This window comes from Pipra filicauda, unplaced genomic scaffold, assembly GCF_003945595.2.
Source record: "Pipra filicauda isolate LSUMZ 115617 unplaced genomic scaffold, ASM394559v2 scaffold1203_size22698_pilon, whole genome shotgun sequence".
Lineage (NCBI taxonomy): Eukaryota > Metazoa > Chordata > Aves > Passeriformes > Pipridae > Pipra > Pipra filicauda.
The window spans coordinates 12,612-22,701 of NW_024103656.1; the positions used below are offsets into that span (position 1 = coordinate 12,612).

The 10,090-nt window shown below is 55.8% G+C and overlaps 1 protein-coding gene across 4 annotated transcripts; it reads right to left on the reverse strand.

Annotated features, from left to right (window-relative positions):
• Positions 1-676: 676 nt before the first annotated feature.
• Positions 677-9,988, reverse strand: LOC120324387 (proline-rich proteoglycan 2-like). 4 transcript variants are annotated; one of them, XR_005565677.1, is made up of 3 exons: positions 9,151-9,988; positions 8,624-9,047; positions 677-1,284 (listed from the first exon to the last, which is right to left on the reverse strand). XR_005565677.1 is itself a non-coding variant. In XM_039386878.1 (2 exons), exons 1-2 carry the CDS (start codon positions 9,945-9,947, stop codon positions 9,011-9,013), a joined length of 834 nt encoding a protein of 277 aa, XP_039242812.1. In that variant the 5' UTR covers positions 9,948-9,988; the 3' UTR covers positions 8,390-9,010. The 4 variants fall into 4 exon arrangements, 1 of the variants encoding a protein (XP_039242812.1); XR_005565679.1 differs by lacking the exon at positions 677-1,284 and adding an exon at positions 4,049-6,270; XR_005565680.1 differs by lacking the exon at positions 677-1,284 and adding an exon at positions 8,383-8,412.
• Positions 9,989-10,090: the final 102 nt, after the last annotated feature.

A 10,090-nucleotide genomic window follows, 5' to 3' on the forward strand; every position in this document is an offset into this window, starting at 1 on the left:
CTTTGCCCAAAGTCCAATGGCAGAGGATTGACTAACTACCAAGGGGGGTTTGGAATGAAGACGGTTCTGTTCCAATGGGGCAAGGAATGCAGTAGTAAAGATGAGCCTCCATTCAGTGCCTGAAGTAGAGAGGAATAAAGATGCTGGAAAAGGCCACGTTTCCTTTGTTGTCCCCCCTGGATTTTTCATGGCTCAAACTCTCTAGTGAGCAATTGAAGAGAAGGGTGAAGGGCAGGAGCCTTTGACTTGCCCAGTGCACTTAATTGCCTTGTTCTCCTCTCTTCCAGGCCAGGCCAAAGCCCTGACTGCAGCCCAGCTCTGCCAAGTGCCCTGGGCTGGGAGCAGCCAAAGGCAAGAGGCTGCAGCCCCGCCGGCCGGGCTGGGGGCCCCTGGTGCTGCCCGTGGGGTGGGGTAAGTCAGAGGGACACCTTTCTCTCCTCCTGCCTGTTGGCATTTGCTCCCTGGGCACTGGATGTGTAAGGAAGGACGGAGTAGCAGGGAAGGGGAGTATTTCCAAACTGTCTGAATGTTGTCCCCGGGTTTGGGATGGAGCAGCCATGGGGGTGGTTGGGTTTGGCCTGGGCCGGTCGGGATCAGCCATAAAGGACCCACCAGACCCCTGAACCCTCACTGGACATGTCCAGCCCCTCAAGTTGTTAATTTTCAACAGAGGACAAGCAAGTGTTGGTACTTGCTTCTGATCTGTGGAGAATTTCCTTTGGAATGATCAACCAGGGAATGTATCAGTGCAAAGCATCTTTTGGGGTCTTTTGTTTGTTTATTTGTTTGTTTGTGATTTCCTCTCTGGCTTCAATGAGTTTGGTGTGCTCCTGTTAAGGAAGCAGCATGTTTTTATCTTGAAATTTGGGGTGGTTTGGTTTGTTTAGGCTTTTTCCCCCACTGACTCGGCCTTCCGTGCATAGTCCGTGTTGTCCTACAGGACTGTTCTGGTTCTGGGTCAGAGAGAGAGAAGGGAAGTGGCTTTTCCTCATCTGGAATGTTTCCAAGCAGAAGTGGGGTGTCGTCCTGCCCCTCCCCAAAGCACTGCAGGCACCTGGGAGTAGCTCAGGGCTGGCCCAGTTCTCTGAGACAGAACCATGGGGGAGAGGTTTAAGTATTAATCACATCTCTGGTGTCTTTTGGTTGCAAAGATTGGGTCCTCCAGTCCCAGAGTGTTAAGGAAAACAAGGAACTCCTGTTCTTCCTGGCAAACCTTCTGTTATTGCTTGTGCAGTGTTTGGGTTCTGTTGTCTGAGTTCCTGTCCAGGATCGTTCTAAGAGAACCTGTTAGAAATGTAGAGGTAGGATTAGAATTTGGGTCTGTTGCCTACCCAACTGCCTCCAAGTCCCGATGGACTGGAGTGATGAGTGCTCTCAGCCCAGGGTATTTCTTAATGTTGTGGCTTTCCCTCAGCTGTGGGTGAGGAATTGTGCAAGCAAGGCCTGTGTGCCCGTGGATGTCTCCCGTGTGTGTCCGTGTGGCAGGGCTGGGACAAGGACTCGTGCAGGGACCGAGCTGGCACTGGAGCTGCTGCCATCCTGAGCCATTGCCAAGGGGTGGGTAGAGACCATCTGGGAGGCTGTTGCCAGGGTTCCATTGGGAGCTGGATCTCCCTCCAGCTGCAGCAGCCAGGGGAGGGTTCTTCCTTGTGCAGCCCAGTGGCTTCTGCTCAGGCTGGCCCAGAGTGGGGCTGGGGCAGGTTCTCCAGGGAACTGGAGCCAGCCCTGAACGGGGCTCTGGAGAGCAGGGAGCTGCAGGGACTGAGGTTTGCAAAGCTGGGCTGAAGTTTGTCAAAGCAGCAGAAGATTGTCGTTCCTGTGGGTTTGTGGAGTCCGTGTTGGTGCCCAGGAGAACTGGGTCAGACTGGGCTTTGTGGTCCGAGAGCTGCAGCCCTAAATTTGGCAGGCTGTGTGTGCTGGCAATGAAGTGCTGTCCCCAGAGGCTGATGGTTTCTGTCTCCAGGGATGCCCAGGACGCTGCTAATCCCGAGGGATCTGCTCTGGGTCCAGGCTGTCCGTGCTGGAGGGCCCTGGTGGCTGCAGTCCCTGAGCCCACAGAGACAGAGAGAGCCCCGGCCCGAGTGGCCTTTGGCACCTTGTCCTGAATTTGGGGTGAGCCTGGGAGCATGTGGAAGGTGAGAATGAGGGCTGTGTTTCCAATGCATCATCCCTGGGAAGATCCTGTTGTTCCAGAGCGCCGGGGACAGTTTGGGCCTGGCAGCTTCAGAGCTGGGTTGGAGCAGTCCCTGAAAAGAATCAGGAGAGTGGAGTTTTGTCCCAGTGCTGCTTTCACGCCCCACTTGGCAGTTCTGGGCTTTGTGTTTGAGGTTGTCCTGTATTTGCTCTGCAGATGATGGGCCCTTCCCAATTCAGCCCAGCAGATCCCAAGGGCTCTGACAGGAATATTTGTTCTTTCCTTCCCTTTGGGATAACTTCATCTCCCAACTGCCATGAGCAATTCCTTAATTTCTTCTGGAGAAAACCAAGTGTCAGAGGCAGTTTGCCAAGGAGGCCAGAAGTGTCTTTGGAGCAGAGAGTGCTGTCTTTGGGCACTGACCATTAGAGGGAACAAACCCACTGCCTGCCAGAGGGTTTGTCCTGGGCCAGTCAGGCCTTGGGCAGGAATTGGACTGGGCAACTCCGTCAGCTGCTCTTCCCCCACCAAGCCCCATCCCCTGGGCATTAATGACGTGCCCTGTGCCCAGCGCTCCCTGTTCACCCAGCTGAAACCAGAGCAAGGCTTGCTTTGCTTTGAATGACTTAAAATAACTTGAAAACAAAATAAATCACTTCTGTCTTCTTTTTTTTCTTTTAGATGCTGGAATTGCCTCTCTGGCTGTGTGCTGAGCTCTGGCTGCAGGGGACTGTCAGGCCTTGGTGGCTGTAAGTTCCTTTTCTTCTCCCTGGGAAACTGGAAATAGTTATTCATTAGATTGCAGAAATGTAATTCTGAGGGGACCCAACAACTGTTTCTGAAGGAAAAGGTGAGGTGCTGCAGAGGGGAGGGAGGTGGCATTTTGGAGGGGTCCCACTGAGGGGGGAGTGGAGAGCCTGGGTCTGGAGTGTGAGTTATTAAACAGGGAAGAAGGGAAGGATGCTTGGGAGGGAAACCCTCAGGGAATGTGTAGGGATGGAATGGAAATTTAGGGTGTCAGGAAGAGATAATGGGTGATGTAGAGGAAGGGAAATGTTGGGGGCAAGAGTTGATCTCATCTGTAGAGGACAGAAGGACCATTTAGAGGTAAAGTGAGGCAGTGAGTGGTGGGCAGGTCGGGAAAATTTGTGTTTGTCAAATTTCAGGTCACCTGTAGCAGAGAGGATGTACATCACGATGGACACTGAGGCAGTCAGGGGTGGGCAGGATGGGGGGAAACCTTTGGGGTAAAACTTGAGGTCACGTCAGGGCAGAGAATGAATATTTTGAAGGATAAATGAGGTACTCAGTGGTGGACAGTTGGGGAGTGTTTTAGGGTAAACTTGGGGTAGCCCACAGAGTAGAGAATGAACATGTATTTGTACAGAGGAGCTGATTACATGTGGGTAGGTAAGGAGAATTTTGGGAGTAAAATCTGTAGCAGAGTGAATGAATATCTTGGTGTGAAGTGAGGCAGTCAGTGTTGGGCAGGTAGGGAAAAATTCTGTTTGTCAAATTTGAGGTCACGTGGAGCAGAGAATGTACATCCTGAGGTAAACTGGGGTAATCAGTTGTGGACTCGTAGGGAAAATTGGGGGGGAAATATCTGAGGTAATCTGCATGGTAGAGAATGAATATTGAGAGATGAACATGAGGTACTCAGTGGTGGACTTGCAGGGAAAAGTGTGGGGGTCAAATCTGTGGCAATGTGCAGCAGAGAGAAGGAACATTTTGAAATAAAGTGAGACAGTCAGTGGGGGAGAAGCAGAGAAATTTCTGAGTGTGAAACTTGAGCAAATCTGGAGGGCAGAGAATGAATATTTGGAGGTCCAAAAGAGGTAATCAGGAGTGTGCAGTAGGGAAGATTCTGAGGGTTAAAAAGAAGGTAATCTCTAGGGTAGAGAATGACTCTTTTGTGTTCAAAAAGAGGTAATCAGGAGTGGGCTGGAAGGGGAAAGTTTGGGGGATAAAAAGGAGGTTCATTCTCTCCAGGGCAGGGAATGAACACATTGAGGTAACCTGAGGTGATGAGTGGTGAGAGACACAGATAATTGTGGGTGTTAAAGTTCAGGTGATCTGCTGGGAAGAGAAGGAACCTGTTGAGGTAAAGATGAGGCACTCGGTGGCAGACAGGTGGGGAGAGGTTTGAGATAAGCCTGAGGTGTCTGTGGGGTGCAGAGTGACCCTCTGTAGGTACAAAGGAGCTGGTCAGACGTGGACAGGTAAGGCAGATGTTGGGAGTAAAATGTGGGGCAATCTGTCCCAGAGAGAATGAATCTTTTGGGGTAAGGTGAGGCAGTCAGTAGTGGTCAGGGAGGGAAATCTTTGTTTGTCAAACCTGAGGTAATGTGCAGCAGAGAGAATGCACCACATGGGGTAGACTGGGGCAAACAGTAGTGGACAGGTAAGGAGGTTTTGGGGGAAAAATCTGAGGTCATCTGTGTGGCAGAGGACAAATCTTTGGAGGAAAAAATGAAGTAATAAGTAGTTTGCAGGCAGGGAAAACTGTGAGGGTAAGTGTGGATGTCACCTAGGGGAGAAAAGGAGCCTTTTGAGGTCCAGTGAGGCAGTCAGTGGTGGGCAGGGAGGGAAAATTTGTGTTTGTAAAATCAGAGGTCATGTGGAGGAGAGAGAATGCACCTCCTGGGCTAAACTGGGGTAAACCTTGCGGACCTCCAGGGAAAATGTGGGGGGTAAAACTTGTGGGAATGTGCAGGGCAGAGAGTGAATCTTCTGAGGTGAAAATGAGTTCCTGGGTGGTGGAGAGGTGGGGAAAGTGTTGAGAGTAAACTGGAGGTGGTGTGCTGGGTAGAGAATGAACATCTTGACGTAGAAGTGAGTTGCTGAGATGTGGAGAGGTCGGGAAAATGCAGTGGGTCCAGTGTGAGGTGACCTGTAGCAGAGAGGATGTACCTCCTGCTGGACACTGAGGCAGTCAGGGGTGGGCAGGAGGGGAAACCTTTGGGGGTAAAACTTGAGGGAACGTCCAGGGCAGAGAGTGAATATTTTGAAGGATAAATGAGGTACTCAGTGGTGGACAGCTGGGGAGTGTTTTAGGGTAAACAGGAGGTAGCCCACAAGGCAGAGAATGAACATGTATTTGTACAGAAGAGGTGATTACATGTGGGTAGGTAAGGAGAATTTTGGGAGTAAAATCTGTAGCAGAGAGAATGAATACCTCGGGGTAAAGTGAGGCAGTCAGTGTTGGGCAGGGAGGGAAAATTTCTGTTTGTCAAATTTGAGGTCACATGGAGCAGAGAATGTACATCCTGAGGTAAACTGGGGTAATCATTTGTGGACATATGGGGAAAATTACAGGGGTAAAATTTGGGGTAATGTTCAGGACATAGAACGAATATTTTGAGTTAAAACTCTGGGGGTTTTGAACGAGGTTATCTCCAGGGGAGAGAAAGGACATCATGAGGTCAACTGAGGGAATCAGTGGTGGCCAGGTAGGGACATTTAGGGCAGAAATCTTCGAGGTAATCTCCAGGGTCCAGAATGAATCCTGAGAGGTGCAGAGGAGGCAATCAGGAGTGGACACCACAGCAGGCCAGGGAAGGTTCTGGGGATAAAATGTGTGGCAGTGTCTGGCAGAGAGAATGAACATTTTGGGATAAACTAAGGCAGTCATCAGGGGACAGGTAAAACTTGAGAAACTCTCCAGGGTGGAGAATGAATATTTGGAGGTCAAAAGGAGGTAGTCAGTGATGCGCAGGTAGGGAAAGTTTTGAGAGTAAACTTGAGGTGGTCTGTAGGGTAGAGCATGAACATATTTAGGTATACATGAGGTGATCAGCTGTGGAGAGGTAGGGAAAATTGTGGGAGTCAAATCTGTGGCAATGTGCAGCAGAGAGAAGGAACATTTTGGAAGAAAGTGAGGCAGTCAGGAGGGGAGAGGCAGAGAAATTTCTGAGGGTGAAACTTGAGCAAATCTGCAGGGCAGTGAATGAAACCAGAGCAAGGCTTGCTTTGCTTGGAACAACTTAAAATAACTTTAAAACAAAATAAGTCACTTTTTTCTTCTTTTTTTCTTTTAGATGCTGGAATTGCCTCTCTGGCTGTGTGCGGAGCTCTGGCTGCAGGGGACTGTCAGGCCTTGGTGGCTGTGAGTTCCTGTTCTTCTCCCTGGGAAACTGGAAAGAGTTCTTCATTAGATTGCAGAAATGTTTTCTGAAACCTGTCCCCTTCTTTGTGCCTTTTGCTGACAGATCTTCTCCTTCTGCCTTTCAATTTACAGCCTCCTTGCAGCTCCCAGCTGGGAAAACCTGGGAAAACTGAGGAGGGACAGAGATGAAGGTTTTATCTGCAGATTTAGGGCAATTTCTAGGGGATACAGCAACTGTTTGTGTGGGAAAGTGTGTTAAACCACATTGGCCCAAGTTGTGTTTGCACCAGCTGGGGCCAGAGGTGCCAGGCAATCCAAAGCAAACCCTGCTCAGCCTCCAAATCCCAGGGGAAGTTCTCCAAGCTGCTCATTGACGGACTAAAGATACATTGAAATGGAACCAAGAGCACTAATAAGTTTCCTGAGAATCCCAGTATTGCTGTCCTAGAATTTTTAACAGTTTTTTAAGCTTTTTATGACAATAATGGCTTTCTTCCTTTGATTGAGTCCCTCAGTAGGATTAGGGATTTCTTTGGATTCTGAATCCCTCCCAGTGGCCCTGACACTGGTCAGAGCTGGCAGGACAAACAGAGTCAGAGCTCCTGGCAGGCACAGGGGCTTTCCCCCAGAGTGGATCCAACTGCTGCCCCCCAGCCTGGCCAGGCGGGATCTGCTTTGGCTCCCGGCTTCTGCCAGAGACAGAAGGTGTTCCCTTGATTGGAATGAGGATCGCGTAGCTTCATCTCCTGGACGTTCCCTGGGCAGCTGATCCACTCTGCCCCATGTCCTGCTCTCAGTTCCTGCCCAGCCAGAGCCATCTGTGCCAAGGGCACGAGCACTCCCAGCCTGGATAGGGAATGGGGGACTGGCTTGTGCACAATTCACCTAGAAAGTCAAACGAGGGGGTTGTTGGGCAGCGGCTTTGGCCGACACGGCAGCACAAAGATTGTTCTCTGCAGGGGGCCCAGGTTTGGGTTCCGGTCTCAGCTTTGCAGGTTTGGATGAATTCTACCTACAGCCCGCGCAATTCCATGCCGAATTCCTGCTGCAACAGCCTCCCAGTGCCTCCTGGAGCCCGGATGTTCCCCCGCAGAGCTGCTGCTCTAACGCCAGGTTTGCCAGGAAGCAGCCACGGTTCCAGGTTTGCTCAGCGGGATCGGGACAAGGACAGGTTGATATTCCACAGACTTTGCTGTTTCTAACCCTCCTCCCCCAGCCCCGCTGGTGTCCCTGGGGGGACTTGAGCGAGTTCGCTGGAATTCGGCCGCTTTTCCGCCCCGGGCCGGGCTCCAGGGGATGTGTTGGCCCAGGAGAAGGCGGGGGCCGGACGCGCTCCCGGCCCGGGGCGAGGCAGCCCCTGAGCACGGGCGAGGACGTCTCTCCGGGCGGGAAGCCGCTGTCCCTTCGGAGCCTCGGGAGCGGCCCCGGGGAGTTCTTTTCCCCGAGGAAAGGGATGCACAGCCCTGCCTTCAGGGCACCTCGGCTCTGACCCACCTGTTCAAGCTGTCCACGGGTTCTGCAGGTGCGGTTGGGTCCCCGAAAAACTGCGAATTGCCTCCGAGCCCGACTTTCTCCGAGCATCCCCTTTTCTTTTCAGGCATCTCCGAGGGCTCTTGCTCGGGATTTAGTGCCGCTGAGGGCACATTGCCCTGGCTTTAAGGCTGCTGCTGGCTGCTGGCCTCCGGCTGGAAGGGCAGGGATTTGGGGCGGGCGGGACACACGTGGGGGGCGCGGGACAGCTCTGGGAGGTGGGCCCTGGGAATGGCTGCCCGCGCTGCTCTGCAGCCCCGCCGTGCCGACACTGCCGAGTGCCAGCTGGATTCTTTGGGTCCTTTGGGGCTGTCGCTGGGGCGTGTCCAGGGTGAGGCATCTCAGGGGGCCCGTTCAGAGCAGCCCCCGGCTGAGGAGCCGCGGGCAGTCCTTTCCCCGTGCCCACCCCGGTGCCCGTGGCTGGTTCCCCCCCCTCGGATGTGCGTTTGGCGGACGAGCCCTGCTCGGGAGACAAATCCATCTTGTGCCCGATGGAAGCGCTGGCCCGGGGCTGCTCCATCCCTGCTGCCAGGAGCTGTGCTGGGAGTCCTGCGGCTGCGGGCGGGATTGCCTGAGCTCCGGACGCTCCGGAGCGCCGGGAGCCCCGGCAGGGCAGGGCAGGGCACAGCTCCTCCATCCCCTGGCAATAGGAAGCCCAAGCAGGGCTGGGTCACTGTCTGTCGCTCCGGCCTCCTCCCGGCCCGCGTTCCCTGCCCAGTTGGGACTGCCCAGGGAGCCCCGAGAACGTTCCTGGCGGGAAGCGGGAGCCGCCGAGGGCTCCGTCCAACTCCGGGCCCGAAAATCGGCCCCGACCTGAGCCCCCCCCGGCATTTTGGGTTCCGAAGACTCACCTGGAGGAGACACCCCCCCGCAGGCGGGACCAGGCGGCGACACTCGACCGACGCCTTTGCCTCGGAGCGAGGGATCCCTCCCGACTCGGTTGGCTCCTTTATCCTTGGAAATGAGCTCGGACGTCACACGAGCACCTTTGCAGCCATTGGGCGAATCCCGGACAGGGCCGGAAAACCTCCCTGAGCACGGCAGCGATGAATTGGTGCCCGTCCCCAGCCGGGCACAGCCCAGCCGGCCGCGCTCCCTCCGGCCCGTGGCTGGGAAGGGGGGATTTAATGCTGCAGAGATTTAATAAAAGCGGATTTCCTGACTGTATTTGCCTGCGCTTCTTCCCTCCTTTGACTCGCGCGGCACCGTCCGGTTGGAGCGTTTCTTGGTTTCCTCCGCTATAGTCGTTTCCCTCCCAGGCAGGACCTTCCCCGTCTGCAAATAAAGATGGGGGATTTTTAAAAAGCAGAGGGTTTGCCCCGGGAGGGTACGAGTTGCCGAGGAAGCGGGGGAGAGGAAGGAGAACCTCAGGTCTCACCTGGCAGGTGTCAGAAGAGCCGCACCTTCTGGATGGCAGGGCAAAGAACTGCTGTCGGCAATTCCCGAAGTTCCGCAGGCAGAGCTGGGAGCAGCCTGTGCCCGACCCGCGGCACGGTCAGCGCCAGCTCCTGGGGCCGCCTGAGGACAGACACAGGGACACGGGGACAGACGGGCAGCTCTGCTCGGGGTCCCGGAGCACGGGAGGAACGAGGGAGCGGCTGCCCCCGTTCTTCCCTGCCCCGGCTCCCCGCGGCCGGAGCGGGCCCGTGGCCGGAACCCAGGCGGGCCCCAGAGCCCTCGTTCCCGGGGGGCCCTGCGGGCGGGAACCTCCTGGGGCCGCGGGGAAGGGGGAGGCGGGCGATGTTCTTCGGTGGGGGGGGGTGCGGTGGCCTCGGGGGTGCCCGAGAGGGAGGAGCTCCGATCCCGCGGGGGGTGCGGGCGGCGCTGCGGGCCCGGCGGGATCGGGGGGTCCCGGGGCCGGCCCGGCGTGTCCCCGCGCCCCGGCCGGTCCCGGCCCGGGTTCCGCGTCTGTACGAGGGAAGCGCCGCCGTTCTCCCCCACCCGGGCCCCGGCAGAGCCCCGGCCCGAACTGCCCTGCCGAGCTCGGCCCCAGCGCCCACCCCGCAGCGAGTCCAACGATGCCGATCCCCGTACCGCTGCCGAACCCCATCGCAGCTCCAAGCCAGCCTCGGTCCCCCGGTGCCGTCCCCGCTCAGCGCCCCGAGCTCGGCGCAGCGCCGGGAGCAGCCGCCGGGCCGGGACTCCGGCCCCGAGCGCCGATCGCTCCCGCAGCATCCCGGTACGAGCTTCTTCCACAAACGCGGGGCGACCGCGGCTCTGCCGGCTTTGAACGGCCCGGGCGGGGCGGGGCCGGGGCGGGGCCGGGGCGGAGCGGGGCCCGCACAGGTGTGCGAGGTGAGACCCGTCCAGGTGCGCGG

What these genes read in the sequence shown, in the direction of transcription:
- LOC120324387 (XM_039386878.1), bottom strand. Translation starts at nt 9,947, where the DNA reads ATGCTGCGGGAGCGATCGGCGCTCGGGGCCGGAGTCCCGGCCCGGCGG. An exon ending in GCTCTTCTGACACCTGCCAG is followed by an intron (nt 9,048 to 9,150) that starts GTGAGACCTGAG and finishes CTTTATTTGCAG; the next exon opens with ACGGGGAAGGTCCTGCCTGG.